This window comes from Dendrobates tinctorius, unplaced genomic scaffold, assembly GCF_039654945.1.
Source record: "Dendrobates tinctorius isolate UK_male_01 unplaced genomic scaffold, ASM3965494v1 ptg000003l, whole genome shotgun sequence".
NCBI lineage: Eukaryota > Metazoa > Chordata > Amphibia > Anura > Dendrobatidae > Dendrobates > Dendrobates tinctorius.
In genome coordinates, this window is record NW_027361671.1 from 92,012,423 (window position 1) to 92,039,514 (window position 27,092).

At 41.6% G+C, this 27,092-nt stretch overlaps 1 protein-coding gene across 2 annotated transcripts in view; it reads left to right on the top strand.

The window, feature by feature from the left end:
• Positions 1-27,092, top strand: part of KSR2 (kinase suppressor of ras 2) — an 887,084-nt gene that overhangs the window by 117,151 nt on the left and 742,841 nt on the right. For both annotated transcript variants that reach the window (XM_073560006.1, XM_073560082.1), the window contains exon 2: positions 12,008-12,148. In XM_073560006.1, the coding sequence (XP_073416107.1) occupies positions 12,008-12,148 (141 nt within the window). The remainder of the gene's footprint in view (positions 1-12,007; positions 12,149-27,092) is intronic.

A 27,092-nucleotide genomic window follows, 5' to 3' on the forward strand; every position in this document is an offset into this window, starting at 1 on the left:
CAAATATTTTGTTTTGTAAATCAGTATTTTAGCGTCTAAATTATGAAAATACTTTATGACTCTGGCGTCGCTGTAATTGTACTGACAGCCTTAGATAAATTCCTTGAGGGGTGTAGTTTTCAAAATGGGGTCACTTATGGAGTCTGCTGTTTTGGCACCTTGGGAGCTCTTCAAATATAACATGGCATCCACAATCTATTCCAGCCAGATTTGCACTTAAAAAGTCATATAGCGCTCCTTCCCTTCGGAGCCCTCTCTTGTGCCCAAACAGTAGTTTTCCCCCACATATGGGGAATTAGTGTACTCAGGAGAAATTGCACAACAAATTGGATGATCCATTTTCTCCTGCTTTAGCCCCTTGTAAAAAAGAAACATTTGGGGCTAAAGCAACATTTTTTGAGAAAAATGTAATTTTTAATTTTAAGCGTCCAATGTTTTAAAAATCTATGAAGCACCTGTTGGATCAACATGCTCACCATACCCTTAAATTCCTTAAGGGGTGTAGTTGCCAAAATTGGATCGCTTGTGGTGGGGATTTTCTTCTGTTTTGGCAACTTGGAATATGGCGATGCAATAACAAATATTTTGTTTTGTAAATCAGTATTTTAGCGTCTAAATTATGAAAATACTTTATGACTCTGGCGTCGCTGTAATTGTGCTGACAGCCTTAGATAAATTCCTTGAGGGGTGTAGTTTTCAAAATGGGGTCACTTATGGAGTCTGCTGTTTTGGCACCTTGGGAGCTCTTCAAATATAACATGGCATCCACAATCTATTCCAGCCAGATTTGCACTTAAAAAGTCATATAGCGCTCCTTCCCTTCGGAGCCCTCTCTTGTGCCCAAACAGTAGTTTTCCCCCACATATGGGGAATTAGTGTACTCAGGAGAAATTGCACAACAAATTGGATGATCCATTTTCTCCTGCTTTAGCCCCTTGTAAAAAAGAAACATTTGGGGCTAAAGCAACATTTTTTGAGAAAAATGTAATTTTTAATTTTAAGCGTCCAATGTTTTAAAATTCTATGAAGCACCTGTTGGATCAACATGCTCACCATACCCTTAGATAAATTCCTTAAGGGGTGTAGTTGCCAAAATTGGATCGCTTGTGGTGGGGATTTTCTGCTGTTTTGGCAACTTGGAATATGGCGATGCAATAACAAATATATTGTTTTGTAAATCAGTATTTTAGCGTCTAAATTATGAAAATACTTTATGACTCTGGCGTCGCTGTAATTGTACTGACAGCCTTAGATAAATTCCTTGAGGGGTGTAGTTTTCAAAATGGGGTCACTTATGGAGTCTGCTGTTTTGGCACCTTGGGAGCTCTTCAAATATAACATGGCATCCACAATCTATTCCAGCCAGATTTGCACTTAAAAAGTCATATAGCGCTCCTTCCCTTCGGAGCCCTCTCTTGTGCCCAAACAGTAGTTTTCCCCCACATATGGGGAATTAGTGTACTCAGGAGAAATTGCACAACAAATTGGATGATCCATTTTCTCCTGCTTTAGCCCCTTGTAAAAAAGAAACATTTGGGGCTAAAGCAACATTTTTTGAGAAAAATGTAATTTTTAATTTTAAGCGTCCAATGTTTTAAAATTCTATGAAGCACCTGTTGGATCAACATGCTCACCATACCCTTAAATTCCTTAAGGGGTGTAGTTGCCAAAATTGGATCGCTTGTGGTGGGGATTTTCTTCTGTTTTGGCAACTTGGAATATGGCGATGCAATAACAAATATTTTGTTTTGTAAATCAGTATTTTAGCGTCTAAATTATGAAAATACTTTATGACTCTGGCGTCGCTGTAATTGTGCTGACAGCCTTAGATAAATTCCTTGAGGGGTGTAGTTTTCAAAATGGGGTCACTTATGGAGTCTGCTGTTTTGGCACCTTGGGAGCTCTTCAAATATAACATGGCATCCACAATCTATTCCAGCCAGATTTGCACTTAAAAAGTCATATAGCGCTCCTTCCCTTCGGAGCCCTCTCTTGTGCCCAAACAGTAGTTTTCCCCCACATATGGGGAATTAGTGTACTCAGGAGAAATTGCACAACAAATTGGATGATCCATTTTCTCCTGCTTTAGCCCCTTGTAAAAAAGAAACATTTGGGGCTAAAGCAACATTTTTTGAGAAAAATGTAATTTTTAATTTTAAGCGTCCAATGTTTTAAAATTCTATGAAGCACCTGTTGGATCAACATGCTCACCATACCCTTAGATAAATTCCTTAAGGGGTGTAGTTGCCAAAATTGGATCGCTTGTGGTGGGGATTTTCTGCTGTTTTGGCAACTTGGAATATGGCGATGCAATAACAAATATTTTGTTTTGTAAATCAGTATTTTAGCGTCTAAATTATGAAAATACTTTATGACTCTGGCGTCGCTGTAATTGTACTGACAGCCTTAGATAAATTCCTTGAGGGGTGTAGTTTTCAAAATGGGGTCACTTATGGAGTCTGCTGTTTTGGCACCTTGGGAGCTCTTCAAATATAACATGGCATCCACAATCTATTCCAGCCAGATTTGCACTTAAAAAGTCATATAGCGCTCCTTCCCTTCGGAGCCCTCTCTTGTGCCCAAACAGTAGTTTTCCCCCACATATGGGGAATTAGTGTACTCAGGAGAAATTGCACAACAAATTGGATGATCCATTTTCTCCTGCTTTAGCCCCTTGTAAAAAAGAAACATTTGGGGCTAAAGCAACATTTTTTGAGAAAAATGTAATTTTTAATTTTAAGCGTCCAATGTTTTAAAATTCTATGAAGCACCTGTTGGATCAACATGCTCACCATACCCTTAGATAAATTCCTTAAGGGGTGTAGTTGCCAAAATTGGATCGCTTGTGGTGGGGATTTTCTTCTGTTTTGGCAACTTGGAATATGGCGATGCAATAACAAATATTTTGTTTTGTAAATCAGTATTTTAGCGTCTAAATTATGAAAATACTTTATGACTCTGGCGTCGCTGTAATTGTACTGACAGCCTTAGATAAATTCCTTGAGGGGTGTAGTTTTCAAAATGGGGTCACTTATGGAGTCTGCTGTTTTGGCACCTTGGGAGCTCTTCAAATATAACATGGCAGCCACAATCTATTCCAGCCAGATTTGCACTTAAAAAGTCATATAGCGCTCCTTCCCTTCGGAGCCCTCTCTTGTGCCCAAACAGTAGTTTTCCCCCACATATGGGGAATTAGTGTACTCAGGAGAAATTGCACAACAAATTGGATGATCCATTTTCTCCTGCTTTAGCCCCTTGTAAAAAAGAAACATTTGGGGCTAAAGCAACATTTTTTGAGAAAAATGTAATTTTTAATTTTAAGCGTCCAATGTTTTAAAATTCTATGAAGCACCTGTTGGATCAACATGCTCACCATACCCTTAGATAAATTCCTTAAGGGGTGTAGTTGCCAAAATTGGATCGCTTGTGGTGGGGATTTTCTTCTGTTTTGGCAACTTGGAATATGGCGATGCAATAACAAATATTTTGTTTTGTAAATCAGTATTTTAGCATCTAAATTATGAAAATACTTTATGACTCTGGCGTCGCTGTAATTGTACTGACAGCCTTAGATAAATTCCTTGAGGGGTGTAGTTTTCAAAATGGGGTCACTTATGGAGTCTGCTGTTTTGGCACCTTGGGAGCTCTTCAAATATAACATGGCAGCCACAATCTATTCCAGCCAGATTTGCACTTAAAAAGTCATATAGCGCTCCTTCCCTTCGGAGCCCTCTCTTGTGCCCAAACAGTAGTTTTCCCCCACATATGGGGAATTAGTGTACTCAGGAGAAGTTGCACAACAAATTGGATGATCCATTTTCTCCTGCTTTAGCCCCTTGTAAAAAAGAAACATTTGGGGCTAAAGCAACATTTTTTGAGAAAAATGTAATTTTTAATTTTAAGCGTTCAATGTTTTAACATTCTGTGAAGCACCTGTTGGATCAACATGCTCACCATACCCTTAGATAAATTCCTTAAGGGGTGTAGTTGCCAAAATTGGATCGCTTGTGTTGGCCATTTTCTGCTGTTTTGGCAACTTGGAGGCTCTTCAAATGCGACATGGCGTCCATAGTCGATCCCAGCCAAATCTGTGCTTGAAAAGTCAAATAGTGTTTCTTTAATTCTGAGCCCTCCTATGTGCCCAAACAGTAGTTTTCCCCATTTGTGGGGCATCTGTGTATTTGGGAGAAATTGCACAACAAATTTGGTGATCCATTTTCTCATATTACACTTACAGTGGGGGAAATAATGATTTGATCCCTTGCTGATTTTGTAAGATTGCCCACTGACAAAGACATGAATAGTCTATAATTTTAAGGGTAGGTTAATTTTAACATTGAGAGATAGAATATCAAAAATAAAATCCAGAAAATCACATTTATAAATTATATAACTTTATTCGCATTTTGCAGTGAGAAGTAAGTATTTGATCCCTCTGACAAACAAGACTTAGTACTTGGTGGAAAACTCTTGTTGGCAAGCACAGCAGTCAGATGTTTTTTTGTAGGTTTGCGCACATGTCAGGAGGAATTTTGGTCAACTCCTCTTTAAAGATCATCTCTAAATCAAGTATCTTAAAAAGTAAAGTGGTCCTGAAAAAAATAGATTTGTAAATTTTGTAGGAAAAATAAAAAATGACTGCTCATTTTTTAACTGTTCTAACTTCCTAAGAAAAAAAATATGTTTAAAAAAATTATGCTGACTTAAAGTAGACATGGTAAATGTTATTTATTAATTATTTTTGGGGGTATGACTATTTTTGGAGGGCATCCAAATATGTCAAATTTAGTATAGTTTCGTAAAAAAACGCAAATCATATCAGCCTAAATTTTACCACTAAATTTTACATGAAATATAATGTATTGCAAAAGTACCAGTTCCGCATTTAAAAGTACCCATATATTAGCGACTCATCATGACATGATTAACAAGGAGAACCAGAGTCAAATGTAGTATAATGTAATGGCAGAGACCCTGATTCCAGGGATGTATCAGTTATTTTTCTAGGTGCTGCAGTTTTGATTAAAAATGTTTTTGTTCTTTTTTTGCTGAAGTTCTACCTGTTCTCTGATTGATAAGAACTGAATAACTCTTCCCCCCAGCACTAATTGACAGCTTTCTGTGTCCACTGTGTATAGGCAGAAAGCTGCCAATCAGTGGAGTTTAGTTGGACTACTTGGAAACAGGCTTACCGCTTCATTCATAATAACCTTAGACTGATAAAACATTCATATCATAAAAACTACATGGCAGTAAGTAATATATAAATTACAAGAGCCACCAGAATGTCAAGAAATCACCTGCTACATTACAAAGCTAAAGATGAAAATAACCGAGTGCCTCTAGTGGTCATCTACAATCCAAATCTGGAGGTGCTAAGGGGAGCTGCATGGAAATTGCAACCTTTACTACAAAAAGATGCCCGATTACAATCCATATTTCCAGACCCCCCACTGCTATGTTTTAGGCAGCCCCCAAATTTAAGAAGCATAATTGGCAAAAGCTCCCTGTCCTCTCCAACAGCTGCAGGAACCTTTCCTTGCAACCAGAAAAAATGTAACACCTGTCCATTTATAATAACCGTGGACAAGATAAAGATCCCCAACTCACATCAGGACTACAAGATCCCAGGTACTTTCAGCTGCATCACATCTAATGTGGTGTACTTAATTATTTGTACTAAACGTCCAGTTGGGGGTCTGTATGTGGGGGAGATCGGGCAAAAACTGAGAACAAGGATGAATTCTCATGGCCACACAATAAGAGAAAAAAGAATGGATCTACCTGTGGCAAACCGTTTTTGTATCCCCGGTCATAGCATGATGGACATGAAATTACTTGTATTAAAAGGTAACATCAAGTCTCAGAGAGACAGAAGAGTCTGAGAGTATAAATTTATGACAACCTTTGACACACTCAGTGCAGGAATAAATGTGTCACATGGATTTTTGTCTTTTTAAATCACCTAAGGAATTTGCTCTTCAGACCTTCTGGGGTCATCACACAACAAAGAACCAGACCCCAATCAGAGGGCAATAAAACTTTCACACTCCTTATCTATGAACTATTCTAATATTTATGTTTATCCCTCTCCCATAATGACAATCCTGCTTCACGTCACTTGTCTTATCTATTGCGTTATTTCTGTGCTGTTTTGTGTATAAGTATGTGATTCTTCAGATTCTGTATTAAGGTACTGTCACACTTAGCGATGCACCAGCGTTCCCGACCAGCGATATGATGCGGTCAGGATCACTGGTGCATCGCTAAGTGATCGCTTGTGAGCTGCCACACAGGCAGATCTCACCAGCGACATACCAGCGGTCGGGGGTCGTTACCTGTCAGACGAGGCGATCCTGACGTCCTCCCGCCCGCGTCCATGCGTCGCTCGTCGCCACAGGAAGCCCAGCAGGAAGCCGACGACGAGAAATGGTCCAGGATGTTCTCGCGCGATCAGCGATAACCAGCGGGGGAGCCGGTCGGAGGTAAGTATCAGACATATCGATATTGCTAGCAATATCACTGCTACGTCATAAAAACCAGTGACGTTATAGCGATATTGCTAGCGATATCGCTTAGTGTGACAGGCCCTTTAGTCTTTGCCTGATTAAGAGACCCAAGTAGTCTCGTAAGCTTGCAATGTGTTACCATCTTTTCAGTTAGCCATTAAAAGGTATCAATCACTGAGGACTCTCAATTCTACATATTCATGAGTCCAACATGCGCGATATTGTGTAGTTACTGGATATAAAGAGGGCAGATTATGTCTACAGTACAGTTACTATGTGAAGCCCCACTATAGCAGAGGCTAAAGGAAATGCAGATAACATTATAAAAGATTTCTACCCTAATCCACTGTGCTCGGTTCTTTACCTGAATCATGTAGACATTATTGAGTTTACTATGTGTCACAGCTACAGTTGCATTACATAGGTATTTGTGTACTCATAAAATGTTGCACCGCAGGAAAAGCCAGCGTACACCCATAGAAACGCTAAGTACAGGAGAATGCCTCTTACCACCCGTCCAGTGTCCTCATCTTTGGTAAAATAAATGACTGGTTTTATGCTTCCGGCTTTACCATACATGATACGGTAGATGGAAGCTGGGAATATCTGCATACCTACGCACGTTGGTTATACTACATTAGGGTAGATTCATTCACATAATGCAGATTTTTGTGCAGAAAATTCAGGAAATTCTGAATAGCCACAGTATAGATAACATTGTATTGCAAAGGAACAGTCCCTAGAAATTGTGACTAGAGGATAATGAATTGCAGGTTTCAACAGGCATCATGGCTGCTAGGTGTCTGGCACTGGCAGTGCGGATTTTCCGTATATCTGTCCATTCACTTACCCCACCGATCAAACATTTATTAATAAACATTTAAATCATGGTCTTATATGAAATTGGTTTCTGGCTATGGAAGTGCCCTTAAGATTTCGATTCTTAGGCCTGGTTGGGACGGGGACTAATGTGTATGATGACGATCCCGCTACATAAGCAGGAAAGCTCTACTTGCCTATTCCAGCAGTTGTATGAGATTTGATGAGATTTGCATTCTTGAGGTCACGTGCTGATTAGAGTCTTGTTTCTCGAGAACATTGCGAGGCGCAGCTGAGACCCAATTGACAAATGACCGCCAGTATGCAAATCGCATGATTGCAGTCACATGACTAGAGATGAGCGAATTTGTTCGGATTCGGTTCCGAATACAATCGGAATCGAATATTGTTTTTGCAGTATTCGTCGAATACAGCCGAACTTCATTAGAGTCAATGGGAGTCGAAATTATTGAATATGTTCGGAAGCGAACATAAGACAAACATTCGTCCCGAATAGTGTTCTAATATCTCAAAATCAGATTTGTAGCTAACATCCGAACAAATTCGCTCATCCTACACATGACAATTGCTGGAACAGGCTGGCGGACCCCAGTCCTAACAGTGTGTGCATTACACATCGCTCGCATTCTGCAAGGTGCAAGGATTGTCAAAAGATTTCACCAGGGGTGGACAACCCCTTTAATAGCCAAAAAAAAAAACATTTTCAGAATTGCTGTTTTTTTCCTGCAAAGTTGCAAATCAAAGAAAATTAATTGTATGTGTCCCACAACTATGGCATTGAGACACAAGAATTGCATCCAAAAAATAATTCATGATAAAGCTAAGCTGCTGGGAAAAGAAAAAATGTTATGGTGATAAAATGATTAAGGCACAAAACAGGCCGTCTCTTACATAAGAGATGAGACCTGCCGGAGTGGCGCCTCCTCATCCTATACTATAGATTCTGATATATCAGGCAGTGCTTTTAGAAAGGTATATTCGCTGTATCATCTGCAGATTTTAGTTAGTATTACAACATTTAATCTTAGTTGATTTAATTAACCTTTAATATCAGTTATTGCACATACTGTATGTAAGCTGTTTTTTTTTTATGAGCCGAAGGACATTTTATGTAAAGCGGTTTCTAAATAGATTGTAGTTGTAAGTTAGTGCTACAATGGCTTCACAGCGTAGTTTAGACCTGATTTTAACTTGAAAATGAGGGCTGCAATCAAGATCACATTTTTGCTGTTATTATTATTAGTGCCTCTTCATATTTCCACCCATCCATTCATCCATCCATTCATCCATCCATCCATCCATTCATCCATCCATCCATCTACTGGATTTAGTGATACAATTGATTCTAAATCATTACATATCAGTCTTTGAGAGTGAATGTATAATTACACTTATATTTAGGCTACATATGTATAACTAAACTCAACACTATCATTGACATGATCTATTCTCTTCTGCATTACATTGGTTATTGTTCATCAGTTAATGCAACAGTGCCATCCTGTGGACAAACTGAAGTAGCACGTGTAATACTAACAGCTACATTTCTATTTTTTTTTCTTTTATTATTATTACATGAGGTTGTGGATTGCGTGTTGCCATTGCCCTCACTGTGGTATTGAAAGTGCAGATTTGTCTCCAATTGTCCGTACAAGTTGTAAAAAGTATCTAAAGCACATCATGAATATGATGCAAGTCGTGAAAGACAGTATTTGCTGCAAATATATCCAGAATAAATATTCCTTAATGTGTCATTCACAACAGTTTGTCTGTACTAGGCACAGTCATCTATATGGATGTGCTTCTGCTGGTTGGCTGTCAGTTTACTGCACAGATGTTCCGTGCCCTCCAGAATATGAGGGGTCCAGCTCTATTATCGCAGAATTCCATAATTGGATGTTTAAAATGGGATTCATAAGCCAGTCAAATTGTTTAATATTTTTTGTGCCCTATTTTTAAAAGTTGAAGTGTTTGGAGTATTATTCTTTTTTTTTCTCATTAATCTGTGTTGCTTATACAGAATGGATATAAAAGTATTTGGAGACATGCACATTACACCTATAAGAGCTGCAAACTGTTCCCACAAAGCTACAATCGTCCAAAATAGCTTTGTATGCTGAAGCATTAAAGGGAATCTGTCACCAAGTTTTTGCTGCCTTATCTGAGAGCTGCACAATGTAGGAAAAGAGACCCCGATTCCAGCGATGTATTACTCTAGTTTACCGAGTGCAATAATTTTGACACAATCAAGAGTTTTCAGATGTAGCAGAGCTCAGAAAGCTGCCCCCGCCACCACCAGGCTCTCTGTGTACCTTGTCTATTGACAGTGGGCTGCTTATCACAGAGGGGGGGGGGGGGCTCATGGTCTTCTGACTTGGCATCAGACAGCTAGTCCCAGCAATGATAATAACCTAGTGAGAGAACCTTCATTGTAAGTAAACAACAGCACACAGCTTGATAAGTGACACATCGCTGACTTCAGCATTTTAACCCCAACCTCATGCTGTCCCCAGATTACATAGCAAAAACCTGCTGACAGATTTGCTATAATATTTCCTTTCATTGGAAATAAGGGGCCTATCCAGCCCCTGAAAAAGAATCCCATAGCTTAATCCCTCTTTCACCAAACTATATAATTCTCCTGACGTTCACCAAACCCATACTCCTCAATCAGACTATTAGATGGACAATCTACACACAGCAGCACTTTGTAAGCAGTAGGATATATGTAAACCCTGAAAATATGAAATTTGAACTGCATTACTTCTCCATGGATTATACTTATAAAAATAATGGTTCTTAGCGCATAAATTGGCCAATTCATGTGGGCCCATCAACCACGGCAAGGTGACCTTTCTTTGATGGGACCCTAAACTGAATATTCTTACTCTCCCAGGCTAAAAACCTACACATTTAAAGGGCAAGTAGGATCCAGCATAAATTGAATATAAATGAAATATTATTAAATATACAAACAAAAGAATGTAGCAGTCTTTGTATGCTCACATGAATTGGCCAATTTATGGATCTTCATTTTTATAAGTATACTCCATATAGGAGTAATGCAGTTCAGATTTCATATACTCAATGTCTGCATACAGCTGTATTCTTTTGCTTGCATATTATACAGTCATAGCAGCTTACACCTGTTCACACTTGCTTTATTCTGTTCGGACGTGCTGGTCATTTTTTGTAGACTACTGGATAGAGAAATATGCTTTGTCTCTCTACAGAACATTTGCACTGCTTCAGAGTCTACTGGCGATATGACTTACACCCCTTCATCCTATGTAGGGCTGCATGCTGCTGTTCAGCCATGAAAACCCATGCAGCGGTTTTGTTCCTGATGGTAAAGAGAGCCGGTCAGCTTGATTTTAACTATAATGGTGCTATTATACTGATTACATTGATATCTTTGGTGAAGTAATCCGCTTTGTGGGTCTTCTTTAATCACCATTTCAAGTTTTCTCGTATTTAAATTTTGTCCGTGATTCCCGGCCCCTCCGCCTGCCTCCAGTCTGTGAATGAGACATGTCATTGCTGAGGTTTTAAACAGAGGAGGAAGGTCATTCACAGACCGTAGGCAGGCAGAGAGGCCGGGTATCACAGACAGGATGGGGAAGACCCAGTGCACAGTCCGGCCCCTGTGCACCAAAATTTGATTAGCAGAAAACTTGATGATTAAAGAAAAACAACAAAGTGGATTTCTTCACCGAAGGTATCAATGTAATCAGTATTACAGCGATATTACAGCCATGTCGTCCTCTAAATTACAAAATCTTGCGGACGGGTTTTCTTTACCCCTTGAGAAAGGCACAATCTGCCAAAACGCGCGTTGGGGTGGATGCTACTGGACATACTCCCGCCTAATAATCTGGTAATTTTACATAAGGATGATTAATTATCTATGTGGGTTTTACATGCTTCCTTAGTTCCTCTTAGGCCATATGGGATATGTGCAATATATCTTTCTGATTAGATGACTATTATCCTATCTGTGGTTTCTTAAGAATGGATATATGTATGTATATACTAATATGATCACCATCTAGATGTCCGGTGAGCTTCCCTTTTAACATGTGTCATTTGGTGGACCCCTTCCCCTCCAGATACCCTTGTAATTAATAAAGCACTGAATTTTGCATAAACTTATATAGTATTGGAATTTTTGGTCGCAGTTTGTCTTTGTTTTTCTGGGTTCTCTTTAATGCCAGAGAAGGTTTGGACTCTGCAGCTATTGAGTCAGCAGAGCATTGGCAACATATATGCACTTCATGGCTGAGTTGCTGTGAGTCTAAATGTTTGATCTTTTCAATAATCCCACTCACAATTTTATTGCGCAATGTTTAGGAGGAAAGAAACTTCATGATCTGGCTTGTTACAATGGTGACATCCCATTACAGGACCACCCTCATAGCCAGTGATCTGTTTAGAATGACCCATTCTTTCACAAGTGTCTGTAGAGACTGCAGAGACTGCATGGCTGGGGCAGGATTTTATATGACTGTGGCAACGGGACCATAAGGAAAAATTCAATTCAATGATTAAGAGGTTTGTCCCAAACCTTTTGTCCATCTAGTGCACACGACTAGGTAGAGTATGATAAAATAGTATCAAATCTCATGTCCATTACTGAATTCCCTTTCTTTTCTTTTCAGAGCAAGCTAGTGAAGTACTTCAGTCGACAGCTGTCCTGCAAGAGAAAAGTGGCGCTACAGGAACGTAATGCGGAGCTAGAAGGATTTCCTCAACTTAAGCACTGGTTCAGGATTGTCAACATCCGCAAAGAAGTAATGGAGGTAATGGCGGATTTCAGCCTAGGTGGTAAATGCCCATGACGTCTACGTGTGAACAGATCAGGCTTTATGCACTCTGAGCACCTTTTGGCATCTGCCAGATTGGTGCCGCTGTAGATCTGTACATCTGTAGATTCAGAAATGGAGTAACAGAACCTAGCTGCCCATTAGTAAACTGTAAGAAGTGACCGAGAAGAAGAGGTTCACACCGATAGCCTAATCCGACCGTGATGTGATTTCCAGATGGCTGAAATGCTGTGCGATGATTGTTAAATATAGCGTGGCACTACGGTGGGGTGCTCAAATTGTGCAAAAAATAGAAAACTTGGCACTCAACTTTGAATATCTTTGCAAATGCTTTTTATTATAGGAGTCTACCAGACTGCTATAATAAAAAGCATTTGCAAAGATATTCAAAGTTGAGTGCCAAGTTTTCTATTTTTGTGCGATGATTGTTGACCTTCGACTGTATAATTATTTACTTGAAGATGTGATTGTAGAGAATGGAAAAAAATATACTTTTTAGAAAGCGAAGAGATTCCTAAACACATCTCAGCATAAAAATGGCATTAGGGCTGCATGGAGATTAGATTATTAGATATATAGATTATTGATGGAGCGGAGCAGGATTATAGTTTCTTATCTGTATACTTTGCAAAATGAAAATGTAAAAAAAATAAATACATAAATAATAATAATTTAAAACCTGATCTGTACATTCTGTCCCATCATTTCTCAGTGAAGAACTGTGAACATTAGAGCCTCCATTTGCAGCTGATAGGACAGTATTAGTGGTATTGTCACCAGTGGGGCTTCGCTAGACTATAAGCTACCTTGCAACTACTGGGCTCAAAGCAAATGTTGAAACCTACAGTTAAAAAGGTTCTGTGATTTGGACAATTCTTGTTTGGTAAAAAGTGTAAGTTGATTATAAAATACCCCCTTCTTTGATGGTGTGTCCTGCTATGAACACTTGGCACTAAGCGTTCACTTTCCCTGCAGTGTCACTATAGTAAAATTAAAAGGGGTTTTCTTATTTTGCACACTTCACCTCAGCCTCTTCGCTTGCCAGGGAAGGTGCACTCCTAATGATTGACAATTCAACCTAGCCGCTTGGTTGCACTGCTATCCTAAACTATGCGCTTCCTGAGGCTGCAAGCAGGTACAGTTGTGGCCAAAAGTATTGACACCCCTGCAATTTTAACAGATAATACTCAGTTTCTTCCTGAAAATGATTGCAAACACAAATTCTTTGGTATTATTATCTTCATTTAATTAGTCTTAAATGAAAAAACACAAAAAGAATTGTCCTAAAGCCAAATTGGATATAATTCCGCACCAAACATAAAAAAGAGGGTGGACAAAAGTATTGGCACTGTTCGAAAAATCATGTGATGCTTCTCTAATTTGTGTAATTAACAGCATCTGTAACTTACCTGTGGCACCTAACAGGTGTTGGCAATAACTAAATCACACTTGCAGCCAGTTGACATGGATTAAATTTGACTCAACCTCTGTCCTGTGTCCTTGTGTGTACCACATTGAGCATGGAGAAAAGAAAGAAGACCAAAGAACTGTCTGAGGACTTGAGAAACCAAATTGTGAGGAAGCATGAGCAATCTCAAGGCTACAAGTCCATCTCCAAAGACCTGAATGTTCCTGTGTCTACCGTGCGCAGTGTCATCAAGAAGTTTAAAGCCCATGGCACTGTGGCTAGCCTCCCTAGATGTGGACGGAAAAGAAAAATTGACAAGAGATTTCAACGCAAGATTGTGCGGATGTTGGATAAAGTTTAAGCTGCCCTGCAGTCTGAGGGTACAACTGTGTCAACCCGTACTATCCGTCAGCGTCTGAATGAAAAGGGACTGTATGGTAGGAGACCCAGGAAGACCCTACTTCTTACCCCGAGACATAAAAAGCCAGGCTGGAGTTTGCCAAAACTTACCTGAAAAAGCCTAAAACTTTTTGGAAGAATATTCTCTGGTCAGATGAGACAAAAGTAGAGCTTTTTGGGCAAAGGCATCAACATAGAGTTTACAGGAGAAAAAAAGAGGCATTCAAAGAAAAAAACACGGTCCCTACAGTCAAACATGGCGGAGGTTCCTTGATGTTTTGGGGTTGCTTTGCTGTCTCTGGCACTGGACTGCTTGACCGTGTGCATGGCATTATGAAGTCTGAAGACTACCAACAAATTTTGGAGCATAATGTAGGGCCCAGTGTGAGAAAGCAGGGTCTCCCTCAGAGGTCATGGGTCTTCCAGCAGGACAATGACCCAAAACACACTTCAAAAAGCACTAGAAAATGGTTTGAGAGAAAGCACTGGAGACTTCTAAGGTGGCCAGCAATGAGTCCAGACCTGAATCCCATAGAACACCTGTGGAGAAATCTAAAATGGCAGTTTGGAGAAGGCACCCTTCTAATATCAGGGACCTGGAGCAGTTTGCCAAAGAAGAATGGTCTAAAATTCCAGCAGAGCATTGTAAGAAACTCATTGATGGTTACCATAAGCGGTTGGTCGCAGTTATTTTGGCTAAAGGTTGTGCAACCAAGTATTAGGCTGAGGGTGCCAATACTTTTGTCTGGCCCATTTTTGGAGTTTTGTGTGAAATGATCAATGTTTTGCTTTTTGCTTCATTCTCTTTTGTGTTTTTTCACTTAAGACAAATTAAATGAAGATAATAATACCAAAGAATTTGTGTTTTCAATCATTTTCAGGAAGAAACTGAGCATTATCTGACAAAATTGCAGGGGTGTCAATACTTTTGGCCACAACTGTATGCAAGGAAACTGATACTGGCCAAATTCATCCAGTTTTAGAGCAGTGATTACAAGGTCTATAGAAAAGACCTTGTAAACACTGCGCTCCTTGTTTAGGAGACTGCCACTGTTGATAGACTGCAAATATGGCCAGTAAGCCAGGCAATGAGCAACAAACTACACAATTAAAAATCTATTAAGTAAATCTAATCAGTAAATTACAAAGCTACTTGTTTTTACAGTTTCACTATCTATGATGAAATGTCAGCCTTCTCTACTGCCACTTACTTCTCCATTCGAGGGTGCTAAGCACCGGTGATATTGTGAAAATAGTTGCCTGCCAGGAAGGCTACATGAAAAGGACCCATGCAGAATACCTGCCACCTTTGCACTCAAAATCATTAGCACTACGCACCTCTTAATGTGGAAGTGAGCGGGGTTGGAGAAACCCTGTAGGTTGTCTGAAACTAATCATAGTGTATGTCTATTATTCTGGCCAAGAGGTTCAGTTCCTGAGCTGTCTCTTGTAAATATAATTATATATACACTACCATTCAAAAGTTTAGGGTCACTTAGAAATTTCCTTATTTTTGAAAGAAAAGCATAATTTTTTCCAATGAAGTTAACATTAAATGATTAATAAATACACTCTATACATTGTTAATGTGGTAAATGACTACTCTAGCTGCAAATGTCTGGTTTGTAATGCAATATGTTTGTAGGTGTATAGAGGCCCATTTCCAAAAACCATAATTCCAGTGCTCTTATGGTACTTTGTGTTTGATAACTGTGTAAGAAAGCTAATGGATGGTTAGAATACCCTTGAAAACCCTTGTGCAAATATGTTAGCACAGCTGAAAACAGTTTGGCCTATTAGAGAAGCTATAAACACGACCTTCCTTTGAGCTAGTTGAGAATCTGGGGCATTACATTTGTTGGTTCGATTAAACTCTCAAAATGGCCAGAAAAAAAGAACTTTCATGTGAAACTCGACAGTCTATTCTTGTTCTTAAAAATGAAGGCTATTCCATGAAAGTAATTGCCAAGAAGCTGAAGATTTCCTACAATGGTGTGTACTACTCCCTTCAGAGGAGAGCACAAACAGGCTCTGTCCAGAGTAGAAAGAGAAGGGAGGCTCCGCTGCACAACTGAGCAACAAGACAAGTACATTAGAGTCTGTAGTTTGAGAAATTGACACCTCACAGGTCCTCAACTGGCAGCTTCATTAAATAGTGCACGCAAAACGCCAGTGTCATCGTCTACAGTCAAGAGGGAACTCCAGGATGCTAGCCTTCAGGGCAGAGTGGCAAAGAAAAAGTTATATCTGAGACTGGCTAATAAAAGGAAAAGATTAATGTTGGCAAAAGAACACAGATATTGGACAGAGGAAGATTGGAAAAAAGTGTTATGGACAGACGAATCCAGGTTTGAGGTGTCTGGATCACACAGAAGAACATTTGTGAGACGCAGAACAACTGTAAAGATGCTGGAAGAGTGCCTGACGCCAACTGTCAAGCATAGTGGAGATAATGTGATGGTCTGGCGTTGCTTTGGTGCTGGTAAAGTGGGTGATATGTACAAGGTAAAAGGGATTTTGAATAACGAGGACTATCACTCCATTTTGCAACGCCATGCCATACCCTGTGGACAGCGCTTGATTGGAGCCAATTTCATTCTACAACAGGACAATGACCCAAAACACACCTCCAAATTATGCAAGAACTATTTAGGGAAGAAGCAGGCAGCTGGTATTTTATCTGTAATGGAGTGGCCAGCGCAGTCACCAGATCTCAACCCCATTGAGCTGTTGTGGGAGCAGCTTGACCGTATGGTATGCAAAAAGTGCCCATCAAGCCAAACCAACTTGTGGGAGGGGCTTCTGGGAGCATGGGGTGAAATTTCTCCAGATTACCTCAGCAAATTAACTGCTAGAATGCCAAAGGTCTGCAATGCTGTAGTTGCTGCAAAGGGAGCATTCTTTGACAAAAGCAAAGTTTGAAGGAGAAAATTATTATTTGAAATAAAAATCTTTTTTTCGAACCTTGTCAATGTCTGGACTAGATTTTAAATTCATTTGGCAACTCATTTGATTAATAAAAGTATGAGTTTTCTTGGAAAACACAAAAATGTCTGGGTGACCCCAAACTTTTGAACGGTAGTGTACATATTACACACACACACACACACACACACACACACACACACACACACACACACACACACACACACTGTATAGACAAAAGTATTGGGATACTATTCTGTATCCATAGACCTTAATAAGGAGTTGGTCCTCCCTTTGCAGCTAAAATAGCTTCCACTTTTCTGGGATGACTTTCTACAAGGTTTTGGAGGAGTCTGTCTGAATTTTTGTCCATTCGTTCAGAAGAGATCTTGTGATGGTAGACCCTGATATCAGACGAGAGGGCCTGGCTTGTATTGTTCTTTCTGTTTCAGAGGGCCTGGCTTGTAATCTCCTTTCTATTTCAGAAGGCCTGGCTTGTAATCTCCTTTCTATTTCCGAAGGCCTGGCTTGTAATCTCCTTTCTATTTCAGAAGGCCTGGCTTGTAATCTCCTTTCTATTTCAGAGGGCCTGACTTGTAATCTCCTATCTATTTCGTCCCAAAGGTGTCAGATAGGATAGAAGTCTCTGTGCGACCAGACAAGTTCTTCCACACCAACCTCACCCAACAATGTCTATGTGGACCTTACTCTGTGACCTTAAGGCAAAGTCTTGCTGAAATAGAAAAGGTCCTTTCCCAAACTGTTCCACTGTTCCAACAAAGCTGCAAACTACAATTGTCCTAAAAAATCTTGCTGTATGTAACGCTGAGTCACTACTTACGGGCAAGCCATGAGACAGGGTCATCAGGAGGTCCGAGTTCAGATACCAGAAGGGCTTCTAGTACAGAGGGGTGAGACAAAAGCATGGTCACGTAACAGTCTGTGGTCAAATGCCAGGAGGGTACATCAAAACATGGAAGTACAACAAATGGATAGTCAAAGGCCAAATTCGGGGTCAGATACCTAAAGACAGAGAATGTCAAAAGCAGAATGGATAGTCCACAAGAGTAGTCAGAACAAAATACAGGGTCATCAGCAAGATCAGTATTCAGACACAGAGCAAGCATAGACACCTAACAATAACAAATCTACAACTGACAATCTGCTGCACACAGCAAGCCAGTTAAATACTCTGCAAATCATTTTAGATCGAGAGGCACCAGAGGAAATTCCTGCAGGCTAAACCAGACAAGGACGCCCCAGGATCAGCACACCACAGTTCCCATAGGGTGGCCGAGTTGTCGCTCACACCATCCCAAAGCCACAGTCAGAAATGAAACCGTGACATTATACTAATGCAATAAAGGGATTGTGAAACAATGAAATTAAATTTTTTTAGGCATTCATGATTTTAATATAATAAATGGTGGCATACGCGCTTTCTGGTGCGCCTATGGATCCAGAGCAAGCCGCTCCAGAGGTCTTCCAGCTCCAGAAGTAATGTCTGCTCCGTTCAGCAGTCACAGGACCGCTGCAGTAGCAAGGTGACAAGATGAACGCGTCATCGGATGTTTCTCTAATTATACTCTCTTTTAGTCACTTGACCATTGCAGTGACACACAGGTTTCATCAGTCTTATGACTTCTGAGTGGAGCAGATATTATTTCCAGAGCCATCTTTTACCTCTGTAAAGGCCCATGCTGGATCCATGGAAGCGAGTATTCCTGCATTTATTATTTTAAAAGCATCATGCCAAAAATAAATATAGGTTTTGAACAACCCGTAAAAGATCTCCCTTTATGACCAACCCCTAAAAAACAACCCCATAGCATTGCCCCTCTTCTACCAAATGTTACATTTTGGCACAGTGTGGTCAGTAAGGTAATGTTCACTTTGCATTTTCTTAATAGCACTCCACAGAACAAATTTCCACTGCTCCAGAGTTCACTAGTGGCGCGTTTTGTACCACTATTGTACTTGGTGACAAACGACTTCCATGCAGCAGATGGGCTATGAACAGTCATGCCATGCTGCTCTTGGCGCACAGTTTTTCTGCTTGTGGTAATACCAGAGAATGGCTGGACTCTTCGTTATGGAGTCAGCAAAGCTGTTATGTTGTGCCCGGTGAGGTGGACCCCGAAGCACTTGGTCCGGATGAGCAGTTGTTATGCATACACCTACAGATGACATTGTGGAAGTGAGGTGGTCCTGTTGGAACAAGCAGCATTTGTCACAGGAGCAGGACAGCAACTGGTGTAGCAGAGTTGTGATTTACAAGGGATCAGGGTAGGTTAAGCAATGAGGAACCTAAATAGAGAAAATAAATCATATAAAGAAAAATACACATCAAGAACCAAGATGAAATAAAAAATATATTTATTAGCAAAAAATATTAAAACATTAATTTACTTGAAGTAAAAAGTAAAGAGCAAAAATCGGGTAAACAGATAATGAAAGTCACCAAATGAGTGGAACCGCAGGTCAGAGGCACATGAATTGAGCCCAAAGTGCCCGTGATAATAAGTAGAAGTTCATACACAGTGGGGGGAAAAAAGGACCGTATTTTGTCGGCCACTAATTGTACAAGTTCTCCCACTTAAAAAGATGAGAGAGGCCTGTAATTGACATCATAGGTAGACCACAACTATGAGAGTCAAAATGAAAAAACAAATCCAGAAAATCACCTTGTCTGACTTGGCAAGATTTATTTTTCAAATTATGGTAGAAAATAAGTATTTGGTCATTAACAAAAGTTCATCTCAATATTTTGTTATATATCCTTTGTTGGCAATGACAGAGGTCAAATGTTTTCTGTATTTCTTCACAAGATTGGCACACACTGTTGGTGGTATGTTGGCCCATTCCTCTAGGCAGATCTCCTCTAGAGCAGTGATGTTTTGGGCCTGTCGCTGGGCAACACGGACTTTCAAATCCCTCCAAAGGTTTTCTCTGGGGTTGAGATCTGGAGACTGGCTAGGCCACTCCATGATCTTTATATGCTTCTTACGAAGCCACTCTTTTGTTGCCCAGGCAGTGTGCTTGGGATCATTATCATGCTGAAAGACCCATCCACATTTCATCTTCAATGTTCTTGCTGATGGAAGGAGGTTTGCACTCAAAATTTCACGATACATGGCCCCATTCATTCTTTCATGTATACGGATCAGTCGTCCTAGTCCCTTTGCAGAGAAACAGCCCCAAAGCATGATGTTGCCACCCCCATGCTTCACAGTAGGTATTGTGTTCTTTGGATGCAACTCAGCATTCTGTCTCCTCCAAACATGATGAGTTTTGTTTCTACTAAACAGTTCTACTTTGATTTCATCAGACCATATGACATTCTGCCAATATTATTCTGGATAATCCAAATGCTCTCTAGCAAACTTCAGACGGGCCCAGACATGTACTGGCTTAAGCAGGGGGAAACGTCTGGCACTGCAGTACGAGTCCCTGGCGGTGTAGTGTGTTACTGATGGTAGCCTTTCTTACGGTGGTCCCAGCTCTATGCAGGTCATTCACTAGGTTCCCCACGTGTGGTTCTGGGATTTTTGCTCACCATTCTTGTGATTATTTTGACTCCGCGGGGTGAGATCTTGCATGGAGCCCCAGATCGAGGGAGATTATCGGTGTTCTTGTATGTCTTCCATTTTCTTGTTATTGTTCCCCCAGTTGATTTCATCACACTAAGCTGCTTGCCCATTTTCAGATTCAGTCTTCTCAGGCTAGTGCAGGGCTACAATTTTGTTTCTGGTGTTCTTCAACAGCTCTTTGGTCTTCAGCATAGTGGAGTTTTGAGTGTGACTGTTTGAGGTTGTGGACAGGTGTCTTTTATACTGATAATAAGTTCAAACAGGTGCCATTACTACAGGTAATGAGTGGAGGACAGACGAGCCTCTTAAATAAGAAGTTACAGGTCTGTGAGAGCCAGAAATCTTGAATGTTTTTAGGTGACCAAATACTTATTTTCCACCATAATTTGCAAAATAAATCTTGCCAAATCAGACATGGTGATTTTCTGGATTTGTTTTCTCATTTTGACTCTCATAGTTGTGGTCTACCTATGATGTCAGTTACAGGCTTCTCTCATCTTTTCAAGTAGGAGAACTTGCATAATTGGTCGCTGACTAAATACTTTTTTTTCCCCACTGTATATGCCTGTAGTAACAAGTGAAAGTTCACATATGTGTCAAGTTGTTTCCTAATAAAGTAATAAGGCAAAAAGTGAATCAATAGGAGGATTGCAAGGAGCATAGATGGAAAGTGGTTACCTCGGACCTGCGGTGCCACTGAACACCTTGTCCTCAAGGGAGATTGCAGTTCCGAAATATGACAGCACTGGAGGATAACAAGTTCCTGCTCATTTCAAGTTTGATTCTTCTCAAATCTTTGACAGTTGATGTGCGTTTTTTTTTCTCAAAACATTTGTTGCGACCCTGTTAATATTTTCAACAAAAGTTTTGATGGTTCTGTGATCACACCCAAATATCTAAAATATTTCAAGAGTGTTTCATCCATGAGTAAGACTTTTAACAACGTGTAACTTTTCAAGGTCACTTAAATCTTTTTGGCCCATTTTGCCATCAGTTGCCTAATAATTTTGCACACCTTGATAAAGGGTGTTGTATCCTTAGTCCTCACCATCTCATTACAAAAATACACATTACCTGACCTGCTTCATCCAGATCATTGTGATTTGGTCCTGATGAGGAGGTTTGAAAACCTTGAAACACGTGGACATAATAAACCGCATTCATGCTTCACCTCCGTGTGTGATCGTGCCTTTGAACCTTGGGCAGCACGGACTCTGAACCACCATATTTCTCATTTATTGCAACATATCTCCTTGGTGGTTGTGCTGCAGCGTTTACATGCTTTTATAGGAGTTGTGACTGTCACAACCCCATCAGGTGAGCGTACCTATAATATCTTGCACCACTCAGTTATCAGATAAGACCCTATTTGCATTTTTGTCTCTCCAGTTTTGCTATTTGATTTGTAATCATTCCCAGGCACATTGATGTGTGTGTGAGTGTAAAGCAGGCTGTCAAAGTGCTTGGGAATGATTACAGAATGCTCACATTATAGTGACCGGTGACTGTAAATGTCAAGAACACCGCACTGAACTTGCTCACTGAGCCAGTGCGCGTGTCCTGAGTAAAGCGAACTGTGCTCAAAGATACCTGTGGAGCGGGCAGCAGCCGAGTAGGTGCGTACTTCAGAACAGCAGGACCTGAAGCACGTGACTGCTGGGGGCATGGCCTAAACTCCAGAGAGCTAGGAGCTGCAAGAGAACTCCTAGCAGGGTAACTGTGAGACAAAGTTACCAAGGGGCATAGACAGGATGGATAATCAGGACGTAGCCAATGAGTCATACACAAAGATAGCTGCAAGGTACAAGAGGGGCGAGCAGAGAGTAGTCGGATCACAGGCAGCGAGTCATACACAGAGAGGGTAGCGCAGTACAGAATCGACAGGCAAACTCACAACGGGGAATGGAACCGGGTTAGAACCATATAAACAATCTATAACAACGAACACAGAAGCACAGGCACACAGAGGTCACCACACTCGGCCAAAGGCAAAAGTATAACTGACAGGGATTGGAGCTTCCCTGGGGTTTAAGAAGCTCTCCTAGAACCAAAAAGAGGCCACAATCATTAACCCCAGGTGTGCAGGTAAAAACCTGCACTAAGCTCCAGACAGTAACCCCTGACGTGCAGCTCAAAAACCTGCACTGGGATCATGACAGTAAATGCTCTGTACACGCAAGCGGCTACAAGGAAGATATACAGCAAGTTCATTTTCTCCCTGAAAGTGAACCTGACATCAGAAAACCACCTGTTCACCCGACCCCATGCTCCTGCAGGCAGTTACATGTGTTTGTAGCAGAGGCGTAGCTAGGGTTTTGGTTCGGGGGGGGGGGGGGCGAAACTCCTGAGTAGGCCCCTAACCAGGTAACCTTGATTATAACTGGGTGACGCACCCTAATAGTGGAGGAGAACCTCAGCAGATGAGACCGCGCTGTTACTGAAAATAATCGCTATATAAAGACCAACATTGATATTACCACCATATAGTCAGTAGTAGATACCAGTCCTACAGAACATACTGAATAAGGCTACTTTCACACTAGCGTCGTGCACTGCACGTCGCTATGCGTCGTTTTGAAGAAAAAACGCATCCTGCAAAAGTGCTTGCAGGATGCGTTTTTTCTCCATAGACTTTTATTAACGACGCAGTGCGACACATTGCCACACTTCGCAACCGTCGTGCGACGGTTGCGTCGGACCGTCGCCACCAAAAAACGTTACATGAAACGTTTTTTGGTGCGTCGTCTGCAGCATTTCTGACCGCGCACGCGCGGCCGGAACTCCGCCCCCGCCTCCCCGCACCTCACAATGGGGCAGCGGATGCGATGAAAAACAGCATCCGCTGCCCCCATTGTGCGGCGCTTCCACACTATGCGTCGGTGCGCTGCAATGTCGCATAGCGACGTGCAGTGCACGACGCTAGTGTGAAAGTAGCCTAAGAGATCACAGCACAGCTACAGATGACTTACCGCTGACGTTCTTTCTGAAGGAATCGTTCACTTTTCACGTCTTTTCCATCTGGCCCAGACTGACATGACAACTCCTCCAGCCAGGACTCGGCTACAGAGAATACAACAAAGACACGTTTCACTTCTCACATTTTCAGCACTCTCCAAAACGGGACTATTCCCGACCTGCACAAACTCCTCATCCTGCTGATACCCCAATGCTGTTCTGCTGCTGCCGTATGTGACCTTATTACTGCACCTGATTCCCCAATACTGAGCCACTGTGTGACCTCTAAATTTTAAAGCAACCCTTTAGAAAATACTAAGGCCGGGTGCAAGTGCCCTAGAAAACAGTGCCCACATTTTGTCCCCTAGAATGTAATAATGCCCATTTGACAGTCACAGTAACCTAAGTTCCCCTATAACAATAAGTGCCCACTTTACATTTTATAATGTCCTGAGTCTCCCCCCTGTACAGCTTCTCTATACACAGTATGATGCTCTCTTATACACAGTATAATGCCCCCTCACTGTATATATACTGACCCCTTAATATCCCCCAAACTATTTAATGGCTCCAACACTGTATTATATCCCCGTCACTATAATTCCCACACTGTATGATGGCCCCCTAGATAGCCTCCATATAGCATAATACACCAGATAGTTCTCAATATAGTGCAATGCACTCCCCATAGGTCTCCATATAGTATAATGTACTCCCCATAGGCCTCCACATAGTATAATGCACTCCCCATAGGTTTCCATATTGTATAATGCACTCCTCATAGGTAAACCGTCTCCATATAGTATAATGCACTCCCCATAGTTCTCAATATAGTATAATGCACTCCCCATAGGTCTCCATATAGTATAATGCACTCTCCATAGGCAGACTCTATATTGTATAATGCACTCCCCATAGGCAGACTCTATACTGTATATAATGCACTCCCCATAAGCAGACTCTATAGTATAATGAACTCCACATAGGCAGACTCTATAGTGTAATACACCCCTAAAGGCAGCCTCTGTAGTGTAATGCACCCCTATAGGCGGCCTCTTTAGTGTAATGCACCCCCATAGCCATCCTCTGTATATGCACTCCCATAGCCATCCTCTGTATATGCACCCCCATAGCCATCCTCTGTATATGCACCCCCATAGCGATCCTCTGTTTATGCACCCCCATAGCCACCCTCTGTATGTTCACCCCCATAGCCATCCTCTGTATATGCACCCCCATAGCCACCCTCTGTAGTGTAATGCACCCCCATAGCCACCCTCTGTAGTGTAATGCAGCCCTATAGCCACCCTCTGTAGTATAATGCCCCCCCATAGCCACCCTCTGTAGTCTAATGAACCCCCATAGCTGCCCTCTGTAGTATAATGCAGCCCTATAACCACCCTCTGTAGTGTAATGCAACCCTATAGCCACCCTCTGTAGTATAATGCAGCCCTATAGCCACCCTCTGTAGTATAATGCAACCCTATAGCCACCCTCTGTAGTATAATGAACCCCCACAGCTGCCCTCTGTAGTATAATGCAGCCCTATAGCCACCCTCTGTAGTGTAATGCAGCTCTATAGCCACCCTCTGTAGTATAGTGCAGCCCTTTAGCCACCCTCTGTAGTATAATGCACCCTCATAGCTGCCCTCTGTAGTATACTGCACCCCATAGCCACCCTCTGTAGTATAATGCGGCCATGTAGCCACCCTTTGTAGTGTAATGCAGCCCTATAGCCACCATCTGTAGTATAATGCACCCTCATAGCTGCCCTCTGTAGTATAATGCCCCCCATAGCCACCCTCTGTAGTATAATGCGGCCCTATAGCGACCCTCTGTAGTATATAATGTAGCTCCAAAGTCACCCTCTGTAGTGTAATGCAGCCCTATAGCCACCCTCTGTAGTATAATACAGCCCTATAGCCACCCTCTGTATTGTAAGGCAGCCCTATAGTCACCCTCTGTAGTGTAATGCAGCCCTATAGCCACCCTCTGTAGTATAATGCAGCCCTATAACCACCCTCTGTAGTATAATGCACCCCCATAGCCGCCCTCGGTAGTATAATGAACCCCCATAGCTGCCCTCTGTAGTATAATGCAGCCCTATAGCCACCCTTGGTAGTGTAATGCAGCCCTATGGCCACCCTTTGTAGTATAATGCACCCTCATAGCTGCCCTCTGTAGTATAATGCACCCCATAGCCACCCTCTATAGTATAATGCAGCCCTATAGCCACCCTCTGTAGTGTAATGCAGCCCTATAGCCACCCTCTGTAGTGTAATGCAGCCCTATAGCCACCCTCTGTAGTGTAATGCAGCCCTATAGCCACCCTCTGTAGTATAATGCAGCCCTATAGCCACCCTCTGTAGTGTAATGCAGCCCTATAGCCACCCTCTGTCGTATAATGCAGCCCTATAGCCACCCTCTGTAGTGTAATGCAGCCCTATGGCCACCCTCTGTAGTATAATGCAGCCCTATAGCCACCGTCTGTAGTGTAATGCAGCCCTATAGCCACCCTCTGTAGTGTAATGCAGCCCTATAGCCACCCTCGGTAGTGTAATGCAGCCCTATGGCCACCCTCTGTAGTATAATGCATCCTCATAGCCACCCTCTATAGTATAATGCAGCCCTATAGCCACCCTTTGTAGTATATAATGTAGCTCCATAGCCATCCTCTGTAGTGTAATGCAGCCCTATAGCCATCCTCTGTAGTGTAATGCAGCCCTATAGCCATCCTCTGTAGTGTAATGCAGCCCTATAGCCATCCTCTGTAGTGTAATGCAGCCCTATAGCCACCGTCTGTAGTGTAATGCAGCCCTATAGCCACCCTCTGTAGTGTAATGCAGCCCTATAGCCATCCTCTGTAGTGTAATGCAGCCCTATAGCCACCCTCTGTAGTATAATGCAGCCCTATAGCCACCCTCTGTAGTGTAATGCAGCCCTATAGCCACCATCTGTAGTATAATGCACCCCTCCCCCATAAACTAAATACTCACCTCTCTTCCTCTTGGTTCCTGCTCTGCTCCCGCTCATCTCCGACTGCAGGCGCCGAGTACGGACATCATCGCGCCCACTGTCAGTGTTGGTGACGTCAGACGCTGACAAGGGGATGATGGAAGAAGGAGCATATTTTGCTTATGGGGCAGTCTGTGGATATGTCTTATTATAAAATGGATGAATACACTTGAAGTATACCTCCAGCTTGACTGTAAAACAAGATTTGTACAATTGACATTACTGATGTTTATGAAACAAGTAATTTAAGAAAGCAGCACGATGGCTCCTGGTTAGCACTGTTGTCTTGCATTGGGGGTTCTAGGTTCAGATCTGACCAAGATCATCACCGGCATGGAGTCTGCATTTTGGGTTGGTTTCCTTTAGGTACACTCCACGTATGTGGGTTAACTCCAGGTACTGGGAATTTCGATGTGGGTCCCACTGTAGACAGTGACTGATGCAACGTCTGCATAGTATTGTGGAATCTATTGGCGCTATATAAGTATAATAACAATGCTCAATCAGAGAATGAGAGCCGCACAGCATGAATGTGCATCAATATTTATGTAGTTTGCAAACAACTCATATGGCACATGTTTTGCTAAGCGAGGCTGTAAACAGAAAAAAGGTGGCAGCCTGATATTGC